The 22,081-nt window shown below is 44.2% G+C and overlaps 1 protein-coding gene across 1 annotated transcript in view; it reads right to left on the bottom strand.

Annotated features, from left to right (window-relative positions):
* The window catches only part of LOC117556726 (arf-GAP with Rho-GAP domain, ANK repeat and PH domain-containing protein 1-like), a 24,543-nt gene that overhangs the window by 675 nt on the left and 1,787 nt on the right, over positions 1-22,081 (bottom strand). Inside the window, 20 exon segments of the mRNA XM_034232219.1 lie at positions 191-232; positions 234-291; positions 413-542; positions 787-843; positions 934-1,033; positions 1,120-1,188; positions 13,405-13,587; positions 14,286-14,371; positions 14,452-14,651; positions 14,773-14,978; positions 14,980-15,038; positions 15,517-15,637; positions 16,535-16,595; positions 17,534-17,638; positions 17,972-18,070; positions 18,144-18,339; positions 18,553-18,648; positions 20,170-20,605; positions 21,222-21,247; positions 21,936-22,012. Of these exon segments, the coding sequence (XP_034088110.1) occupies positions 191-232; positions 234-291; positions 413-542; positions 787-843; positions 934-1,033; positions 1,120-1,188; positions 13,405-13,587; positions 14,286-14,371; positions 14,452-14,651; positions 14,773-14,978; positions 14,980-15,038; positions 15,517-15,637; positions 16,535-16,595; positions 17,534-17,638; positions 17,972-18,070; positions 18,144-18,339; positions 18,553-18,648; positions 20,170-20,605; positions 21,222-21,245 (2,328 nt within the window). The 5' untranslated portion in view covers positions 21,246-21,247; positions 21,936-22,012.

Below are 22,081 nucleotides of genomic sequence, written 5' to 3'. Positions count from 1 at the left end.
CATTAATAACCTTATTCTGGTTATTACAATAACTACCACACACACACACACACACACACACACACACACACACACACAACACACACACACACACACACACACACACACACACACACACACACACACACACACACACACACACACACACACACCACACACACACACACACACACACACACCACAGGTATACATTGAGGATGTGCACCAGGTGACTCAGCAGCGCCTCCTGGTTTGTCAGCGGCGCAGATCAGCTGATCGCTCAGAGTCACCATCTCAAACTGGAGAGCAGGCCTGTAGTACACACAGTACACACAAAGTACACACATTATCCACACAGGTAAAATACATAATACACAAATAATACACACAGTACACAGGTAGTACACACAGTTCACAGGTAGTACACACTCACCCCTCCTTGAGGAACACAGAGAGGACCTCCCGCAGGTCGAGGACGTCGCACGCCGCCGAGTCGTTTTCTAACGAGAAGAGGAAACGATCTTCCTCCAGTTTACCGTGAAGCTCCTCCTCCTCCTCCTCACCTGCACACACACAACACACACCACACACACACACACACACCACACACACACACACACACACCACACACACACACACACACACACACACACACACCACACACACACAACACACACACCACACACACACACACACACACACACACACACACACACACACACACACACCACACACCACACACACACAATTTGTTTTACATTGTCTAAATGGTGCTCATTATATATTCGTCCAGGTGATTCTTCCTACCTGAGGGGGCGGAGTCAGGTTTCCTATTGGCCACTTGAGGCAGGTAAGGCGGGATATCTGAGAGAGAACAAAAACAGACGTCAAGAAAAGAGGTCTGTACAGGTGGGTGTGTGTGTGTGTGTGTGTGTGTGTGTGTGTGTGTGTTACCTGTGTACTCGTTGAGGCGGAGCAGCTCGGTCTGCAAAGCCTGATTGGCTCTCTCAGCCAGCAGGATGGGCGAGGGGCTAAGAAGGTCGGTTTGACACACCTGCACAGGTAACAGCACTCAGATAAACAGGAAGTGGTAACTACAGTGTGTGTGTGTGTGTGTGTGTGTGTGTGTGTGATAATAACCTTTGCTCCTGAGCAGATCAGAGACATCGTTTCTTCTACGTCGTCTCCACACACCACCTGACGCAGCCTCTGAAACACACACACACACACACACACACACACACACACACACACACACAACACACACACACACACACACACACACACTGTAAAAAAAAATGTTTTTTCACTGAAATGTACTGTATTATTTTACAGACCTTTCTTGTTTTTCTCTATATTACGTGTAAAATACCATAAAAATACAGTAAATTACTTTTATTTAAAATAAATAAAGTTTTATTCTGTAAATTGGTTTGATGAGAAATTATCGTTTTTTTACAGGATAATTCCATTGTTTAATTGTCTTGAATGTTAAATTACATTTAATTCTATGTAAAAACACATAAAATACACATAATTTTACTGCATGTAAAATGAAGGCAACTTTCTTTTTTTTGTTGCAGTAAAACCTTAAATTTAATGTAACAAAATGTAAAAAAAATCAAAAAATAACTGTATTCTGTACTGTTGTAGATAAAAATAAATCTTATTATAAAACATCTCTAAATGTTAATAAATGTATACATCTTCACAAAAAATGTAATATATTTCAGAAATACCCAAAAATGATTTTGTGTAAATAAAGTAGTTTTCATAGTATACTAAAAATAGTTAACTGTAAAAAAAAACCGTCAAATAAAAAAAAACGTAAAATGTATGTAAAAAGCTACGGCGCTTGAAATGGAAATCCAGCCATACAACGGCAGACAAGACAAGCAGGATTGGAATGAGTCCACAACACTCCTGATTGGTTGATATAAACGTCATCGAAAAAACCTGCCAATGAGCACTGTCCGCGCCTTTCAATCCAATTTGAAACTTCCACGTCAGTTTTGAGCGGCTCTCCTGCGGAGCTACAGAGCTGTCTGTATGTCTGCTCACGAGTTTATGGACTAATATTGGGATAGTTTTACATCTACACCTTAAATATGAGCATCGGGGACGTCCACAGAGAACAGAAGACTTGAGATCTGGTGAGTCCTGCAACTGTAATGGAGTTAAACATGTATTTAGATAATCCTTAGTTTGTTGAATGTTTAATTGTGTATTTAAGGTTACGTTTCTTCTTCTAGTTCAGTGAGTTTTGAGTGATGAGACATATATTTTAAGGGAAATCTGTGGAATCTCAGCTTTCTATATGATACGTTTGTGCAGATAGCATGAAGTAAAAAAGATCGCTTTTGCCAGTTATGTGCTAAAGTAGCGTTAGCTCCGTTAGCTGTTAGACTTGTGTTTCGTTTAGTTAAAAATTGTTAATATAGTCAGTTAGCTGAGTTTATTCCCGTTAAGTGGGTAAGCATCATTAATAGGTTGTTAGTACATTTTAAGAAGTCCTGAGATGCTGTTTCTTGCAAGATGTCCCACCGGCGGGACAATCGGGCTATACAGGTTAACAAGGTGGCTGCTAACGTTAGCTTACAGCTTAATGCAGTGCTGCCGCCATCCTCTCGTCTCCAACGCGGGACGATTACACATAAACATGCAGCAGGGTGTCACAGTGTTGTCGCCAATCTTATTGTAAAGTTTCACAGAAGCTTTTTTACTGCGGAATCCAGTTTGTTAATGTTCAGTAGTGTTAACTGTGATGGTTATTCTCGCGTCCAGGAAAGAGAAGTTTAAAAGGGAGACTAAATGGAGTCTCTGAGATGTTTTCAAATTGGTACTTTAATTAATAAAAGGCGCGGTACAGTCACAAACAGGATATTGTCCGACAGAAAAGCAGCTGTCTCTGGCCCTCGCTAGCAGAGAAAAGAGGCCGAACCGCTCAGGTGCTGCTCTTATATAGCTTCTGCAGGCTCCTCCCTGCGGGCCGGCCCTCCACATCTTAATGTCCGTTGTTACGTTTAAACAGAGGATTCAGGCATTGTACATTCAATACATACTTAAACACGACTCTTCTCCTCATATTGTCTTTCATCACTTTTCCTTTAACACATTCTAAACGTTGTAGTTAATATTCTAAAAAATACAGAAAATACTTCACGGCTGGTTTGGTTTCTGGTCATTCCGGAAGTTGTCACATCTTACCCACGTCTGTAAACAATAACTTTATTCAAATAAACTATACCTTCATTTCATATTCAGCAATAATAATACGTCTATAGTTGCAGTGTTAAAATCAGTAGGTTTCGGTGTGCATCACTCCATGTCATTTCGCTACTAAATTAACCTCTATAAGAAATGGTAAACTAGCCACATGCTAACCGGAGATGAAGGATTTTCAGAATAAAAGCTTAACTTAATTTTCTGGTTTTTCAGTATAAAACAGCATTTAAACTGAAGGTACATTTAGGGTACATTATGCCATCAAAACATTGATTTTAATTTCTAACAGTAGCCAACAGCTATCATAGCATAAACTGCTAACCACTAACGTTTGCTAACTTGCTAGTTAGCTCTGCTCTATATTACAAGCTAACATGACTAGCTAATGTCACACTGTGTGAACTAAAATAGTTGTTTTATTACTACATCATACATGCCTGGTCCAAATCACTGCTAAAATTATTATTTTTAACAAAATTATCATTAAAGTATCTTTATTTTTTTGCATTTGTATCACACTTGGCATAAACTATTTTAGTTAATCAATTAGAACTGGAGAATTAATATAATGATTTGTGGTAATCAAAAACAATGTATTTAAAGAAACACTAGGAATAACATCGGAAATAATACGGATAATGTTTTACCCATGTTGTGCCTTAGAAGTGTAGTGATACAAACATGATTTTTATTTAAAAAAGTAAGAAAGTTCAAATGAAATTGGTGTTGATCAAAAACAGGTTAATTGAGGAATACCTGGAGGTAATTTAATTGCAAAGATATTTACAATTTAAAACTAATTTGGGTCACTTTTGATGCATGTTGGTTGTATGTTGTGTAACAAAGGGTTAACATGACGGCTGTGATGGTTCACTCTTTTGACAGAGCACCAGTGGACAGTGAAGACTATGGAACAGAAGATGTGATGGCTTTGTGTGGAAAGCTGCTAACGCCAGCCTGTGTCCCTCTCATCAGTCCTCGTCCTGGCAGCACCCAGCTATTCTTCCATCTTGTAGATGAAAAGACTTTGATATGTGAGTAATAACTAACTTGTCTCTAACATAATATTGAATGTCAGTGTGTCTCCTAGGTTTACTGTTGATATATTCTAGGGGTCGACCGATATTCCGCATTTGAACCGATTATCGGTATCGGCCTTTTTTTTAATCAAATTGCCGATAAAGCTTTGGCTCTGATGCGGCCGTTTCTCTGGCTGCAGTCACCAGTCTGTGCACACGAGCAACGTCACGCCCACAGCGCTATCTGATAGGCTATTACTGAAGATGTTCTGGGCGGGAGACAGCCAGAGAGGCGGGACCCTTCTCAGATTACAGGCAGGTGCGAAAGAACGCAGACACAGACTGAAGCAAGCAGCAGCGCTGAGCGGCAGAGCCATACATGTGTTAAAAACCGAAGTTCAATAAACATCCCTATCCCCTATGCTGAGGTTGCAAAAACCACCACGATCTTATGATCCAATTCTATCAGTTTCCCAGTTACAGTCAGTCCAGAGTTGGGGGTGCGTGCAGCGTCTCGCAGCGGAGTAACTGTGGTGGGGGGGGCTGCGAGTGGAGCCTTGCAGTTTTTTCAGGTTGATATGTGAAGCTCATAGCTAGCCAACATGTATCTAGCAAATGTTAGCAAAATATTAGAAAGTGAGGCTACTAGACTAACGTTAGGTCTACTGTGATAGCCTCGCTTTTATAGTTTGCAAAAACATTAGCTAGCACTAGTGTTTTGCAGTTGCTAGCAGCTTATTGGGATTGTATGCTAGATAGACAGATCTAATAAATTAAGCATTATTGTTGGTTAAGCATGTCAGCCTGCAGCCCCACTTCTTGTCTCTCTCTCTAACTCATTGCAGATGACTGCACTAAAGAAAAGGGCACAGAGAGGAAACCAGTTGTAAGATGTTTAAAAGTTAAACATAATATAGGCTATGCTTAAATGCATTTCAAATATGGTTGGTGTTGGAGTTTGTGTATATTCGTCATTTGACACCAAGATTTTTTTTTACTGCAAATGTATATCGGTTCCAAATAATCGGTTATCGGTCTCCTTGATTACTAATCATTGGTATCGGTATCGGCCTTGAAAAAGCCATATCGGTCGATCCCTAATATATTCTTTAAATCCTCTGGAGCAGAGGGAGGAGCTGTGGATTATTGTTATTGATTAATGCATCAGTGTTTCTTAGGGTCAAAAACACTAAACTCAACTTAAAATGAAAGCGTTAAGTTTATTTAATAAAAGAGCTCATGTTCAATGTGAAAAGTGACCGTAGATATAGATTAGTTGCAATTTGGTGCTATATATTTAAAAAAATAATAAATAATACAAAAATATATATGGGTTAGGGTTAACCCTATCCAGTGGTTAGTTTTAGGGTAAGCTCCACTGTTTTTTTATTTTATTTTATGTATTCACTTTAAGAGAAAGGGATTTCAGAAACAAGTCGCACAAGTTTGGCTCGAGGTAAAATTAACAAAAGGTAACTGTTGTTACCCCTTCTAAACTTATGAAATAATGAGAAAATATGAACGACTCTTCATAGAGCCACGTCCACACAGCTTTAAAGTTGTAGGAAGCTGAAGCATTACATTCGTGCCAACGGCTAGTTGTCGTTTCTAAGGTATTAGAAAGTTGGTGTTCTGGAAGGTTTAGCATAGGATCAATGCCCTTGGGATGCTCTCAATAACTGTTTTACAATTTTGTGTGTGTGTGTTTTGTGTAACCCTGCTTCAAAGGTCCACCATACAAGATGTAGGGGATCTATTGGCAGCTGCTGATAATAACATCCATCATTATGGTTTACTAATAGTTATCACTTCACTTCCTCCTCCAGCACCTGGACACAGCAGGAACCTACGTCAGGATCCTGTTTGTGGTCTTTAGCGCCGCCTTCAACACCATCATCCCGGCTCTGCTGCAGGACAAGCTCTCCCAGCTGCACGTGCCCGTCTCCACCTGCAGGTGGATCACAGACTTCCTGTCTGACAGGAAGCAGCACGTGAGGCTGGGGAAACACCTCTCTGACTCCCGGACCATCAGCATCGGTTCCCCTCAAGGCTGCGTTCTTTCCCCTCTGCTCTTCTCCCTGTACACCAACAGCTGCACCTCCAGTCACCAGTCTGTCAAGCTCCTGAAGTTCAGACGACACCACCCTCATCGGACTCATCTCTGGTGGGGACGAGTCTGCCTACATATGGGCGATGGACCATCTGGTGACCTGGTGTGGGGGGAAACCACCTGGAGCTCAACGCTCTCAAGGGCAGTGGAGATGGTTGTGGACTTAGGAAGAACGCAGCCCTACCCCACCCCCATCACTCTGTGTGACTCCCCAGTAACTGCTGTGGAATCTTTCCGCTTCCTGGGCACAATCATCGCCCAGGACCTCAAACGGGAGCAGAATATCTGCTCCCTCACCAAAAAAGCACAGCCGAGGATACTCCATCACCATCTGGTACGCTGCAGCCACAGCCAAGGATAAGGGCAGGCTGCAGCGTGTCATACGCTCTGCAGAGAAGGTGATCGGCTGTAATCTGCCATCCCTCCACGACCTGCATGCCTCCAGAACCCTGAGGCGGGAAGATAGTGGCCGACCCCCCTCCCCTCCGCGCTCCATCAGGACCAGAACCTTTCTCCATCAGGACCAACACCTTTCTCCATCAGGACCAGAACCTCTCTCCATCAGGACCAGAACCTCCTCTCCATCAGGACCAACACCTCTCTCCATCAGGACCAGAACCTCTCTCCATCAGGTCAGGACCAGAACCTCTCTCCATCAGGACCAGAAACCTCTCTCCATCAGGACCAGAACCTCTCTCCATCAGGACCAGAACCTCTCTCCATCAGGACCAGAACCTCTCTCCATCAGGACCAACACCTCTCTCCATCAGGACCAACACCTCTCTCCATCAGGACCAGAACCTCTCTCCATCAGGACCTCCATCTCTCCATCAGGACCTCCATCTCTCCATCAGGACCTCCATCTCTCCATCAGGACCAGAAACCTCTCTCCATCAGGACCAGAACCTCTCTCCATCAGGACCAGAACCTCTCTCCATCAGGACCAACACCTCTCTCCATCAGGACCAACACCTCTCTCCATCAGGACCAACACCTCTCTCCATCAGGACCAGAACCTCTCTCCATCAGGACCAGAACCTCTCTCCATCAGGACCAGAACCTCTCTCCATCAGGACAAAAACCTCTCTCCATCAGGACCAACACCTCTCTCCATCAGGACCAGAACCTCTCTCCATCAGGACCAGACCTCTCTCCATCAGGACCAGAACCTCTCTCCATCAGGACCAACACCTCTCTCCATCAGGCGACCAGAACCTCTCTCCATCAGGACCAACACCTCTCTCCATCAGGACCAGAACCTCTCTCCCATCAGGACAGACCACCTCTCTCCATCAGGACCAGAACCTCTCTCCCAATCGGACCAACACACTCTCTCCATCAGGACCAGAACCTCTCTCCATCAGGACCAGAACCTCTCATCCATCAGGACCAGAACCTCTCTCCATCAGGACAAAAACCTCTCTCCACCTCAACAAGGCCCGCTCCCCACCACTGACACTTTACCTCAGCGCATTACATAATGGAGATCACAGGATGGTAAATAATGCAATGTTTAAATATTGCTTACTGCACATATTTTATATTCTATAATTTATTGCATTCTATTTCGATGTAAATTACTGCTTTATTTTATTGCTATCTTACTATATTTTATTAGTGTTCTTAATATAGTTTGCTATCTGTGTACTTTTTTTTATTTGTATGTATGCACCACGACACCTAGTGAAATTCCTCATACGTGTGGAACCTACCTGGCAATAACCCGTTTCTGATTCTGATCTGTTTGTCCTCTCGGTTGCACTGCCACGTCTACAGTAGCGCAGAATGAACAGCAGGAAGTAACATGATTGGTGGCCTCATGTTTTTTGCAGCCAACATACATTATCCTACAAACTTGGGATATGAGGGTGAGTGAACAAGTTATCCATTGGTTGGAACCTACATCCCCAATGTTAGACGTACTAAATCCTGCACACTGCTCCTTCAAATTGACAATGTAAATCTTGTTATTTTCTGTTGAGAATGTTTCAAAGTATCTTAAAAAAAAATTCTACTTACTTTTTGTTTCTACTGTTATAAGTATGATGTATTAAATATGAAATGCTGTAAATTCTACAAATATTTTATATATAAGTTTTCAGAGTAATTGTTTCCTATAGAACATTTTGTGATGTCATTTTGTTGAGCCTGTTTGATTGGAAATGTTAGAAAAAAGCTGTAAAATAACAGTATTCTAGCTGTAGAACTTTAGGTTCTGTATTTATGTTGGTGTAGATCATACAAATCTAATAAAAAAAAATGTGAAAAAACAGTTTTTCCTCATCAGAACTTTATTTAAGGTATTTGAATGTAACATTTTAAGACAATGGATTTTGAAAAGAGAGGAAAGTTTCCTCTAAAATCTTTAAGGACAATTCCTGTATATTAATTGCCTTTTGCACTTTATTTCAGTTTTTTTACTTTAATGTTATGGTTTTTGTTTGGCAGCCTGCTGCTGCCAGTCATTTGACCGTTTTTTTTTACGGGTTTTTTGCCCGTAGAAAGTTTTAGTGCTGTACTTTTATTAAAGGTTATTGACTGTAAAAAGAGCAGATACACCTGTAAAATAACAGTGTTTCACTGCTGAACCTTAAGTTCTGTCACTTTATTGAAGGTGTTTGACTGTAATAATTTAGGATAAAATTGTAAAATAACAGTTTTTACATGCTTAAACTCTAAATTATGTCCGTAATAAACAAGGGAAGATACCTGTAAAATAACAGGGTTTCTCTGTAAAGGAAATTCATTATATTTACTGTGAATTTACGGTTTTTTCCCATTATTGTAATTAGGGTATTTCACTGTAATTTGACGGTAAGTTTTTGGAAGCACCAGCTGCCAGATTTTTACCGTTTTTTTACAGTTATTTTTTTACAGTGCACCACACCACACACACACACACACACTCTTTACTCCAGGGGGTCCAAATGTTTTTCACATTCTTGATACTTGAATACTATACTTTAAGAAGAACAGCTCATCCCTTCAAACAGAGCATCAGAGTGATGATCATAGGGTTTAATTCAAGCTTGTTATATGAATAAGTTATTGGACTTTTCCTTTCAACTAAGATTTGTTAGAAAATGTTTTCAGCTCTAATGAACTAAATCTATTGGAAAAGTGGGCTTTTTAACACATGAATACTACTGTGTAATAGTGCTGTAGCGACGCGTCGACGCGTCGACGCGTCGACTTCAAAATATCGTCGACGACATATTTCCGCGTCGACGCGTCGCTACACACACGTGGGTCACCCAAAGCAACAAGCAGTTCGCAATCGCACTTCAAACACAATGGAGACTGAAACGGCTACCACCTCCTCCTCACAGGATTTGCGCACGAAGCCCCCAAACGAAAACATCTCGCCCTAGGTCTTCCAAAGCATGGGAATATTTTAAAGTTAGTCCAAAACGCAAATATATTTATATCTCACTGAGACTGCTGCATAGCCTAGCAGAAGCAGCAGCTAGCTGTGGTGGCTACCATTAGCAGCTAGCATTTGCTCTCCGATTTTTACATAAAATGGAATTATGGATTATAAATTCAATCATTTTTTTATACAGAGACGTTAAAAACCTATGGATTAACCGATTCAGCCGTGTTTTTTCTCATTTTAATGCCATTGAACACGTCTTTTGATCAGATTGACAGCTACGGTGGTGAGACGATCTCCCGAGAAGCTCTGTGAAGGTACGTGTTGTGATGACTGTATTTGCTTCCCCTGTCGCGAGTCCGGATCACTCAGTGATGATACTATATACCTACATAATCTGTGGAGTCTCAGCTTTAATCGGATATCTTGTATGTGCAGCTACGATAAGTAATAAGGTTACTTTTATCTTGAGTTCTGTGCCAATGTCCGTTACCATTTTTCGCTCAGGGGTCATTTAGATGCTTCTTATGAGACTTGTGTTTTGTTTTGGTAAACATGGTTTGTATCGTCAGTTAGCTGAGATTATTTCCGTTAATCTGGTATAACACATTAATAGGTTCTTAAATATTAAGATCCCCTGAGACACAGTATCGTGAAACATTTTTTTTTTACATTACGTTTTTTTACATTACGTTTTTTATGAATTGAACAACAGAAAAATAATCGTTAGATTAGTCGACTAATCGATCAAATAATCGCCCGATTAATCGTTTTCAAAATAATCGTTTCCCCCCAGCACTACTGTGTAATAATTGTTAACATATATTTTTCAGAAGTACAATATAAGAAAAACACACATTTCATATGTGGGTCATATTCCAAAATACTTTAAAGGTCCCATGTCCTGCTTCTCTGTTTCTGACCCGTCCCCTTGTGTTCTGTAGCTTCTGCACGTGAACGGTCTGTAGAGTTTCAAACCCTCAAAGTGCCCCCTGTAGGGAGTAACACTCTGACACAGAGAAGACCTGTCTGTGCTGCTCTAGAACGCCTCGTTGGACGCCCTGGGTACAGTGACGTGCCCATACCCAAATGGACCCATTGGTCCAAATGGACCAATCCGCGGAGCCGTTACGTTAAGTCCGTGGATTGGTCCAAATTGACCAATCCACGGACTTCCTCACACACACACTCAATCTTTTCTCAGCTCCGCCGATTTCTCCTCCCTGAGACGGCGGGACGCCGCGAGGATGTGAGTCTGTGTGTGAGCACTAGGGTTGCAAAGGTGCGGAACATTTCCGGTACATTTCTGGAAAGTTTCCATGGGAAGTTAAGCTGGGGAATTTTGGAAATATTCGATGCAAAATTAAACAAAAAACATGACATTTCAACAGATTTTTGTATTTTTTTTAAAGTAGAACAGAACAAGTTTTAATTATTTTAGTGAACAATTATTTGTTTCATTGAAGAACGAAAACAGGAATGTTGAGTTAAATATTACTCATCCCCCCCCAACCCCACTCATTAAAAAATGAACAAAAATGCACCCCGATCCAAAAATCCCCACAAAGTCCCATTCAACATGCAAATCTCCCTTCAAGCGATCCTCTGCATTTTGGCTAAACCCTTTCAGTCAACGGGCTCTTCCGGGCCTCATCAACATCACACTCTGAGTCTTCCTCTTCCGTGTCACTGTCCAGCCTTGTTGAGGAGGCTCTGTGTCCGGCTCAGAGAGACTTAGGTTTGCCCGAATGCCAACCAGTTTTCCACTCTCACATTTGTGAGCCTGTTGCGAACCTTTGTGTGGTCTCAATAGCCATGCAGTGAGCAGTGTGCTATGGCATGGATATCCAAGTGTACTTGAATGGCATCTGTTTGTTTCAGTCAAGATTATGCTAAAATATACTTTCCCCAACTCTATTGAAGTTCCCTAAGAGCCAATCTTACATTTTGAAAATTCCCAGTTTATTCCCAGTTTATTCCCATGAGTTTCCATCTTTGAAAATTCCTGGAATTTTGCAACCCTAGTGAGCACACACACACACAAACTCCCAGCCAGGCTGCGGGGGTGTGTGTGTGTTCGGGCTGGTTTCAGGCTGCGTTTCGCTGTGTCTCGCTGTCTCGCTGACGGCCACTGGGCTCATAGGGGGGGGGGGGGGGGCAGGAGCTCCAACAAGCCGTGTAGGACAGAGAGTGAATACACAGACTATACAGAGATGCTGTGAGAAACCAATGTGAGTTTGGAACATTGAACAATGTGAATCTATTCTATAGACCTCAACGATGGAACTATGATCAGGAGAAATGGACATGGGACCTTTAAGAATCTGAGGGCCGATTCAAAATGGACCGTGACGTGCCTATACCCAAATGGGCCGTACTTTGCCCTGCTGCGAGCCCCCCAGTCTTACTCACTGTTCCCGGGTCAGAACCAAACACTCTGACGCTGCTCTCAGTTTATATTCCCTGCACAAATGGAACAGACTTCCAGAAACCAGAGTCTTCACCAACGCTGAGTTCTTTGAAGGCTAAACACTTCACTGTTTTCAGCTGCTTACCCAGAAGCCTTTTCACTGGTTTGAAGCACCTTCTGTATTTACAATGTTGTGTTTGAACTATCTCTTTAGTATTTACAATACAACTATCTCTTTAGTATTTACAATACAACTATCTCTTTAGTATTTACAATACAACTATCTCTTTAGTATTTACAATACAACTGTCTCTTTAGTATTTACAATACAACTGTCTCTTTAGTATTTACAATACAACTGTCCTCTTTAGTATTTACAATACAACTGTCTCTTTAGTATTTACAATACAACTATCTCTTTAGTATTTACAATACAACTGTCTCTTTAGTATTTACAATACAACTATCTCTTTAGTATTTACAATACAACTGTCTCTTTAGTATTTACAATACAACTGTCTCTTTAGTATTTACAATACAACTGTCTCTTTAGTATTTACAATACAACTATCTCTTTAGTATTTACAATACAACTATCTTATTACAACAAACTGTCTCTTTAGTATTTACAATACAACTGTCTCTTTAGTATTTACAATACAACTGTCTCTTTAGTATTTACAATACAACTGTCTCTTTAGTATTTACAATACAACTGTCTCTTTAGTATTTACAATACAACTGTCTCTTTAGTATTTACAATACAACTATCTCTTTAGTATTTACAATACAACTATCTCTTTAGTATTTACAATACAACTATCTCTTTAGTATTTACAATACAACTATCTCTTTAGTATTTACAATACAACTGTCTCTTTAGTATTTACAATACAACTGTCTCTTTAGTATTTACAATACAACTGTCTCTTTAGTATTTACAATACAACTATCTCTTTAGTATTTACAATACAACTATCTCTTTAGTATTTACAATACAACTATCTCTTTAGTATTTACAATACAACTATCTCTTTAGTATTTACAATACAACTATCTCTTTTATGCATGTTTTTATGAATCTGTGTTAATGATGATGTAAAGCACTTTGCCTCTGTGTCTGAAAGTGTGCTTCATAAATAACCGTACCTTACTCTGTATGAAACATCCGTCAGCCATTAGCTCTGTGGAGTGCAGATTCAAACACAGATGGTTCCTTTGGATCTGATGGTACACAGACCTGCTCAAACAGGAAGTGCCCTTAGGTGTAGCTTCAGATGAGACTCACCTGGTCCATGAGGGCGGGGGAGGGGGTCAGGTGGTGAACCCTCCTGTAGCGCCCCCTCCTGTATTTATCCTGGATGAACTTTGACCTCTCTTCGTCCGGCGACCCCAGAAACAGCTGCTCCGCCGCCGGCACCACAGGAGCCCACACCTGATTGGCCAGCCGGTTACCGTGGGCGACAAACAGCTGGGGGAAGAACAGGTGAAAGGTCAGCACCCCACTCCCTCAAAGATCAAAGGTTTAGATAAGACCATAATATTAATGGTTCACCCCCCCTCACCTGTATTAATGGTTCAGCCCACCCTCACCTGTATTAATGGTTCAACCCCCACTCATGTGTATTAATGGTTCAGCCCCCCCTCACCTGTATTAATGGTTCCCCCCCCCTCACCTGTATTAATGGTTCCCCCCCTCACCTGTATTAATGGTTCATCCCCCCCTCACCTGTATTAATGGTTCCCCCCCTCACCTGTATTAATGGTTTCCCCCCTCACCTGTATTAATGGTTCCCCCCCCCTCACCTGTATTAATGGTTCATCCCCCCCTCACCTGTATTAATGGTTCCCCCCCTCACCTGTATTAATGGTTCCCCCCCTCACCTGTATTAATGGTTCAGCCCCCCTCACCTGTATTAATGGTTCCCCCCCCTTACCTGTATTAATGGTTCCCCCCCTCACCTGTATTAATGGTTCCCCCCCTCACCTGTATTAATGGTTCCCCCCCTCACCTGTATTAATGGTTCCCCCCCCTCACCTGTATTAATGGTTCCCCCCCCTCACCTGTATTAATGGTTCACCCCCCCCTCACCTGTATTAATGGTTCCCCCCTCACCTGTAATAATGGTTCCCCCCCTCACCTGTATTAATGGTTCACCCCCCCCTCACCTGTATTAATGGTTCAGTCCAGATCTTGTTGTCCATCTTTAGACTCCGGACCTTGGACAGGTTGCTGCCCAGAGCTCGGTGCTGACCTGGGAACAAATCCCTGTTAGCATTAAAACCAGCTAGCTACATTAGCATCCCACCTGTTGTCCACTTGTGCTAGGTTTACCTGCGCAGGCCTGGCAGATGACAAGCAGCAAGTTGGCCGACGCCCACTCCGGGTTAGTGGCGCCGCAGTCACCGCACACTTTGTTGTTGGGGTTTTCCCAGAGCCGCAGCGCCACCTGGCTGCAGGACAGAGCACTGCGGATAGTGGAGGACAGAATGTCCAACCAGAGGGACAGATCCTTCGTTGAATCAACAGACAGACTGCGGGAGGGGGCGGGGCCACGAGGAGAATGGGTCGGGGCAAGAAAAGACAGTAAAGCACACTTCGGACACACTTCACACACACTTGGGACACTTGGGACACACTTCACACACTTGGTACCTGAAGCTCTTGTACGGAGTGATGAGGCTGAAAGAGTGTTTTCCCGTCGTTTTGACCGAGGCCACGTTCAGGGGCACGGAGAAGGAGGCGATGCCCAGCTGGAAGGCCTCCTTGCTGTGGTAGATCCAGAGGTCGTGACCCCACAGGGCGGCGTAGGCGCGGCTCCGCGTGTCCTTCATGGTGATTGGTCCAAGGAGTTCTGGGGGGGGCGGGGCTTGGCTGGCCTCGGGACGCTAACAGAGACGTGACCCAGCCTTCATGGACCTCTGAGAGAGAAACACATGAAGAAGAACCAGAGAGGAGGGGTGTACCCGTCTGTTACAATTACAAATAATACTTTACCTAATCTTTTCTGTCATATACGTTTATATTTTAGCTGTGTTAGCACCGCCTTGTGGTCGTAATGAGCATTACCACATTTACTGATCCAGCCCCTGGTCTCCGTTGTGTTTGAGCATCTGTCGGCCTCCGAATGACAGATGATGACGAGCTGCATCATTTTCAGTTTTAAAAGAGGTCATAAATCACAAATATGATGTTATTGAAATAACCATAAGCCTATAAAGTCACAGTTGTATGATGTTGTGACTAAAGGATTGTGGTATTATCCTTTTTGTCCTTTACTGCAAACCTTTGTCACCTTAACTTCCTGTTTATATTCTATGTCCTGCTCATTTCAAACTTCAGGAACTGATATTATAACCCAGACTTCCCGAGGCGTCGCGATGGAGAAGGTGAGCTCACCGTCGTTGTGAGCCATGAAGTCGTAGTGCTTCTTCCTGAAGTACACGGAGAACCTGCGTTTGTCCTGCTTCTTCACGTTGGTGATGCTGGAGACGTGAAACAGAACCTCGCTGAACCGGTCCTGGTGAACGAAACAAACACAGCTGAACACTGACTGGCTGCAGACAGACAGGTAGAGAGAGACAGGTGGAGACAGAGAGACAGGTGGAGACAGAGAGACAGGTGGAGACAGACAGACAGGTGGAGACAGACAGACAGGTGGAGACAGAGAGACAGGTGGATACAGACAGGTGGAGACAGAGAGACAGGTGGAGACAGACAGACAGGTGGATACAGACAGACAGGTGGATACAGAGAGATGGGTGGAGACAGACAGACAGGTGGATACAGACAGACAGGTGGAGACAGACAGACAGGTGGATACAGACAGACAGGTGGATACAGAGAGATGGGTGGAGACAGACAGACAGGTGGAGACAGACAGACAGGTGGATACAGACAGGTGGAGACAGAGAGACAGGTGGAGACAGACAGACAGGTGGAGACAGACAGACAGGTGGATACAGACAGACAGGTGGATACAGAGAGATGGGTGGAGACAGACAGACAGGTGGAGACAGACAGACAGGTGGAGAGGGACAGACAGGTGGAGAGAGACAGACAGGTGGAGAGGGACAGACAGGTGGAGAGGGACAGGTGGAGACAGACAGACAGGTGGAGACAGACAGACAGGTGGAGACAGACAGACAGGTGGAGACAGACAGACAGGTGGATACAGACAGATAGGTGAAGACAGACAGACAGGTGGAGACAGACAGACAGGTGGAGACAGACAGACGGAGACAGAGAGATAGGTGGAGACAGAGAGATAGGTGGAGACAGACAGACAGGTGGAGACAGACAGACAGGTGGAGACAGACAGGTAGAGACAGGTGGAGACAGACAGGTAGAGACAGGTGGAGACAGAGAGATAGGTGGAGACAGAGAGACAGGTGTATACAGAGAGACAGGTACTTACGTTGCGTTTTTTCCAAAGAGACATCAGCTGCCCGTCCAGCGTCGCCCACAGAACGCTGTGTCTGTAAGAAAAGAGAAACGATGTGAATCCGCTCATCTGATGAGGTGTTCCTCAGGGATCTTTACTGGGTCTCCTGTCGTTGTTAATGTCAAACGATCTGTCTGCTTCTCAGCTGTTTGATTATCAATCACCTCAATGGATGACCCGTAGCATAGCTGCTGAGCTAACAGTGGGTTGCTGCTCTTGTGATATTTACACATTAAACGGGTCAATCTGCTGAGAAACAATTCTCAAAGATAAGACAAAGAAATGAGCCGAGTGCATTCAGCTGAAGACCTTTATGGCTGGAGCTCAGTCTCTGCTGGACCTTGAGACGGCAGATAGCGATTGGAAGAGTTGCAGCTGCTCAGAGCCTGGAGCCTGCTATAGCCACATGCTAACATGCTAACATTGTCTCGGACACAAAGCATGTCCCATCACAGACTCTATGCATTACATAAATGCACAATGTACACAATATCTGTTATTTTATTACTGCACATCTTTTATTCCATTCTATTTCAATGTAAATAGTTTTCTTTGAATAGTTTTCTGTCTGTGTTTTTAATTGTTGTTTTACTTTTATGTATGCAGCACGACATCAGGTCAAATTCCTCGTACGTGTCGACCCACCTGGAGATAAACCTGGTTCTGATCTGATGTCCTGAACAGTGGATATTAATCCTTATCATCAGAAACCGGGACAATCAAATGTAATAAGACTCCCAGATCAGATACAGAGTGATGGGGACGCTGATAGCTCCATCAATAATAATCATAATAATAATACATTTTATTTATAAAGGCGCTTTCAAGGCTCTCAACTAGGTGGCCGTACAAGGTTCACTAAACACTAAACAAAACAGAAGTCCAAAGAACAGCACATTATAACCAATGAAGAAGAGCAGAGGACGTGTGATGTGATCAGGGTGGATATGGTATTAAAGGTGACGGTGTTACCTGAAGCCCTTCCACACATCCAGCCAGCCGGACCTCACCACGGCGCTGTGAGGGGCCGCCCCCCCCACGGCCCCCTTCTTCCTGGACACTCGGATAGTGGCCGTCCTGCAGGACACAACCACACTGAGTGTCAGACGTTCCTCATGAAGAAGCATCTTCAGCAACAACACGTGCAGCATTTAGAGAACAGTCAGCAACTTGAGGAGACATGTGTTTGCAGGATGATTTGCAAACCTTCACAGGTTTATGGGCTGCTGTCCTGCACTGATTGCATGCGACACTGCGTCAGGTCTCTCTTGTGTCGTAACCCTGCTTTCCTGAACTCTTACTTACCGTCAGCAAGAATGAGAAAACTAAATCAGAGAAATGAAAGCTAATGAAATAAATAAATAGAGGACGTTTGTTGTTGTTTGTCTTCCTGAAGGTGCGTTTGCGTACCTCGGCATCTTCTGTCTCTGCGGCTTCTTTAATTGGCTGGGAGGAGGGGGCGGGGCCGGCCGCGTGGGGACCAGACGTCCCGCCTGATTGGACGGGAGGCTGCAGGACAAACAAACACCAGTTAGGATGCAGTGAAGTACTAGAGGTAGTTTTTGTAGTACCGTATAAATACTTGGTGGTTGTTGACGATGTGTTATGAGTAGGATCTCCCTCCATTGGTCCCTCTGCACCAGAGGGGGCGGGGCTTGCTCCTGTATCGTCCTCCTCATTGGACGAGTCGGTGTCGGCTTCCTCTTGGCTCGCCCAACAAGCTAACAGCGTGACGTATGGATTCTCTTCTTTGATGGTGTGAGGAGAGCGTCTGGAGACTGGAACCCAGACAGACGGAGAGGAGTCAGACCCCGAGGACACACACTTTATATAATCCTACTAAACCGTTCATAATCATAACGTCTCATCGGGAGGTGGACGTGTTGGACTATGCATTGAAAAGCTTTGCTCATATGGGAAAAATGGTTGTCTTTTCTTATGTTTAAACTCTTCATATTGAGAATAAGAGTCTTATATGAGACTGAACACACCTTCCTCTGATGGCTCCGTCTCCTGAAGAGACGGTAAAGAGACTCCTGTGTTCGAGTCTAACGTTAACATCACCAGCTGAGACAACGCTCCGACATCTGCACACAAACAGAGGACATGCTCAGCCAATCAGAAGGGAGTATGTCTGAAACACCCAATTAATTTTGTCCTTTCCCCGCTCAGAGACCCAGGTCGTCGCACGCATCTCTGCTTGTCTAGCGGACATCTCTCAGTGGATGTCTGCTCACCACCTCAAGCTCAATCTTGACAAGACTGAGCTGCTCTTCCTTCCGGGAAAAGATTGTCCCACTCTTGACCTAACAATCAACATCGGCACCTCAGTTGTTTCCCCGACTCAGACTGCAAGGAATCTGGGTGTGACCCTAGATAACAACCTGTCCTTCACTGCAAACATCGCTGCTACAACCCGTTGCTGCAGATACACGCTTTACAACATCAGGAAGATACGTCCCCAGCTGACTCAGAAAGCGACTCAGGTTCTGGTCCAGGCTCTCGTCATCTCACGCCTAGACTACTGCAACTCCCTCCTGGCTGGTCTACCTGCATGTGCCATCCGACCTCTGCAGCTCACCCAGAATGCAGCGGCTCGCCTGGTCTTCAACCTTCCTAAATGTTCCCACACCACTCCGCTCCTCCGCTCCCTTCACTGGCTTCCGGTAACTGCTAGAATCCACTTCAAGACACTGGTACTTGCGTACCATGCTGCGAATGGATCTGGCCCTTCCTACATCCAGGACATGGTTAAACCGTACACCCCAGCGTGTGCACTCCGCTCTGCATCAGCCAAACGACTCGTTGCACCCTCGCTGCGAGGGGGACCAAAGTTCCCATCGGCAAAAACACGTGGGTTTGCTATCCTGGCTCCAAGATGGTGGAATGAGCTCCCCATTGACATCAGGACAGCAGATAGCTTACACACCTTCCAGACTGAAAACTCATCTCTTTCGACTTCACTTCGAGCGATAGAACTATTAACAAAGCACTTATATACTAACAAAGGACTGGCTTACCTAAAGCCAGTTGAGTAGCACTTGAAATGTTTGGCTCTATGAAACCTGATGTACTTTATGATTCTGTTTTCTTCAAGGTTGTATTTTGTTGGTCGAACGCACTTATTGTAAGTCGCTTTGGATAAAAGCGTCAGCTAAATGTAATGTAATGTAATGTAACTGATGGGCCAATACAGAGCGGGAGGTATTCCTGTGTTGGACCGTGAAGGCAGCATCTCCCACGTCCAATGGGATTCCTCCATGTGATTTTGGGTTATGTCAGAAAATAATCTCTGAGTCAAACAAACGTTGAGTTCAGCAGGATACTCTCCACATATTAACACCACTTTGTGATTTCTGAAGTAACACGCCGACAGGTATTTACTGACAAAACGTTAAAGTCTCTTCAGCTCGTGTTAACCACAGACCTGATTTCAGGATAACAACCAAAAACACATTCATAAAACCATTGACCTCCAGACCAGGGGACAGGAAGTGAGGAAATGCTGACTCATATTATGGTACGGACTCGTTCCAGCAGAACACTTTGAAAAATTAAAACAAAGGAAATGGAGTAATTTTATTTAAAAAATCAACTTCTTGCTGTACCTGTGTGAGCGTCTCCGATCCCCGGCAGTGAGGGGGGGGGGGCTGACGGGGTCGTTATGGAGCTAACAGACGGGTTAGCCACATTGCTAACAATCCCCGCTAAACTGGGAATGTTAGCGAACGAGCTAACTATGCTGTCTAAGCTAACAGTGTGACCAGGTGTGGTGAAGGAGGCGGAGTTTAACGTAGCCGCGGGGGGGTTAGCCACAGCGCTAGCAGTTCCCGCTAAGCTAGGTATGTTAGCGGCGATGCTGTTAGCCATGCTGTCTATGGAGGGGGGGGCAGAAGGGGCGGAGGGGGCGGAGCCTCTGAGGGAGGTGGCGAGTCCAGCCAATGAGGGGATGCTGCTGGCGATGATGTCAGTGACGCCGGCCAGAGACGGGAAGACGGAGCTACGATCCAACGCCATGACAGGAGGGGGGGGGGGCATCTCCACCTGGGGGGGGGGCAAGGTTCAGAATCAGAGTTCCTTTATTGTTCTGCAGCGAGGACATGTACATTACAGACGTTTAGTGCAGGTAAAGGAAAGAGAATAGACTTACTTATTAAAAACGTTGAAATAACTTTGCAGATTGTAAATACATTGAAAGAAAAGATCGCTAATTAGTACTTTTCCTCGAGACTGTAAGTATAATTATGAGGTTCTTAAGTCTGTAATTTGTTCTAACCACTGAGAATCAGTTTGAATGGAGACCTTTGTTCTGCAGTTTGGAGACAAACTTTATTAGCAGAGACTTATGGGAGGAGCTGACTCCTGAAACACTGAATCAAAACATGTGTGGATATGTGTGTGTGTGTGTGTGTGTGTGTGTGTGTGTGTGTGTGTGTGTGTGTGTGTGTGTGTGTGTGTGTGTGTGTGTGTGTGTGTGTGTGTGTGTGTGTGTGCAGCATCATGTGCTCCAGAGGATAAACTGGTTCCAGATCATCTGTAGACGTTCTTGTGGAACAGGTTCAACGCATCAGCAGGACGTCAGTGTGTGGTGTGTGTGTGTGTGTGTGTGTGTGTGTGTGTGTGTGTGTGTGTGTGTGTGTGTGTGTGTGTGTGTGTGTACCTGATTGTAGATTTGCGATATCATCTCTGAAAAAACAAAGTTGGTGTTGAAATCCAAACATCTACTTTCACTGAGTTCAGATGTATTGATTTATTGTGAGAGAACATTAGTATTATCCCCCTCCAGCTCCTCAGGTAACGAGCACAGACTCAGGTAACGAGCACAGACTCAGGGAACGAGCACAGACTCAGGTAACGAGCAGAGACTCAGGTAACGAGCACAGACTCAGGTAACGAGCACAGACTCAGGTAACGAGCACAGACTCAGGTAACGAGCACAGACTCAGGGAACGAGCAGAGACTTAGGTAACGAGCACAGACTCAGGTAACGAGCACAGACTCAGGTAACGAGCAGAGACTCTGGTAACGAGCACAGACTCAGGTAACGAGCAGAGACTTAGGTAACGAGCACAGACTCAGGTAACGAGCACAGACTCAGGTAACGAGCAGAGACTTAGGTAACGAGCAGAGACTTAGGTAACGAGCACAGACTCAGGTAACGAGCACAGACTCAGGTAACGAGCAGAGACTCAGGTAACGAGCACAGACTCAGGTAACGAGCAGAGACTCAGGTAACGAGCACAGACTCAGGTAACGAGCACAGACTCAGGTAACGAGCAGAGACTCAGGTAACGAGCACAGAGCTCAGGTAACGAGCAGAGACTCAGGTAACGAGCACAGACTCAGGTAACCACAGACCTAAAGGTGCGCTCACCTGTCCAGAGACGTCAAACTGTCCCTCATGTAACGAGCCCGGGGCTTCGGGACCGGAGGAGGAGGAGGAGGGTTCATCTGTGGTAATATAGAGAGACACACATGCATTGAAGACAATAAATAACTAGTAATATTAAGGGAAGATCA

The sequence above is a fragment of the Gymnodraco acuticeps genome, unplaced genomic scaffold (genome assembly GCF_902827175.1).
Source record: "Gymnodraco acuticeps unplaced genomic scaffold, fGymAcu1.1, whole genome shotgun sequence".
Taxonomy (NCBI): Eukaryota; Metazoa; Chordata; class Actinopteri; order Perciformes; family Bathydraconidae; genus Gymnodraco; species Gymnodraco acuticeps.
Note: the sequence above shows the minus strand (reverse complement) of the source record. Positions and strands in the feature narration are given on the sequence as shown.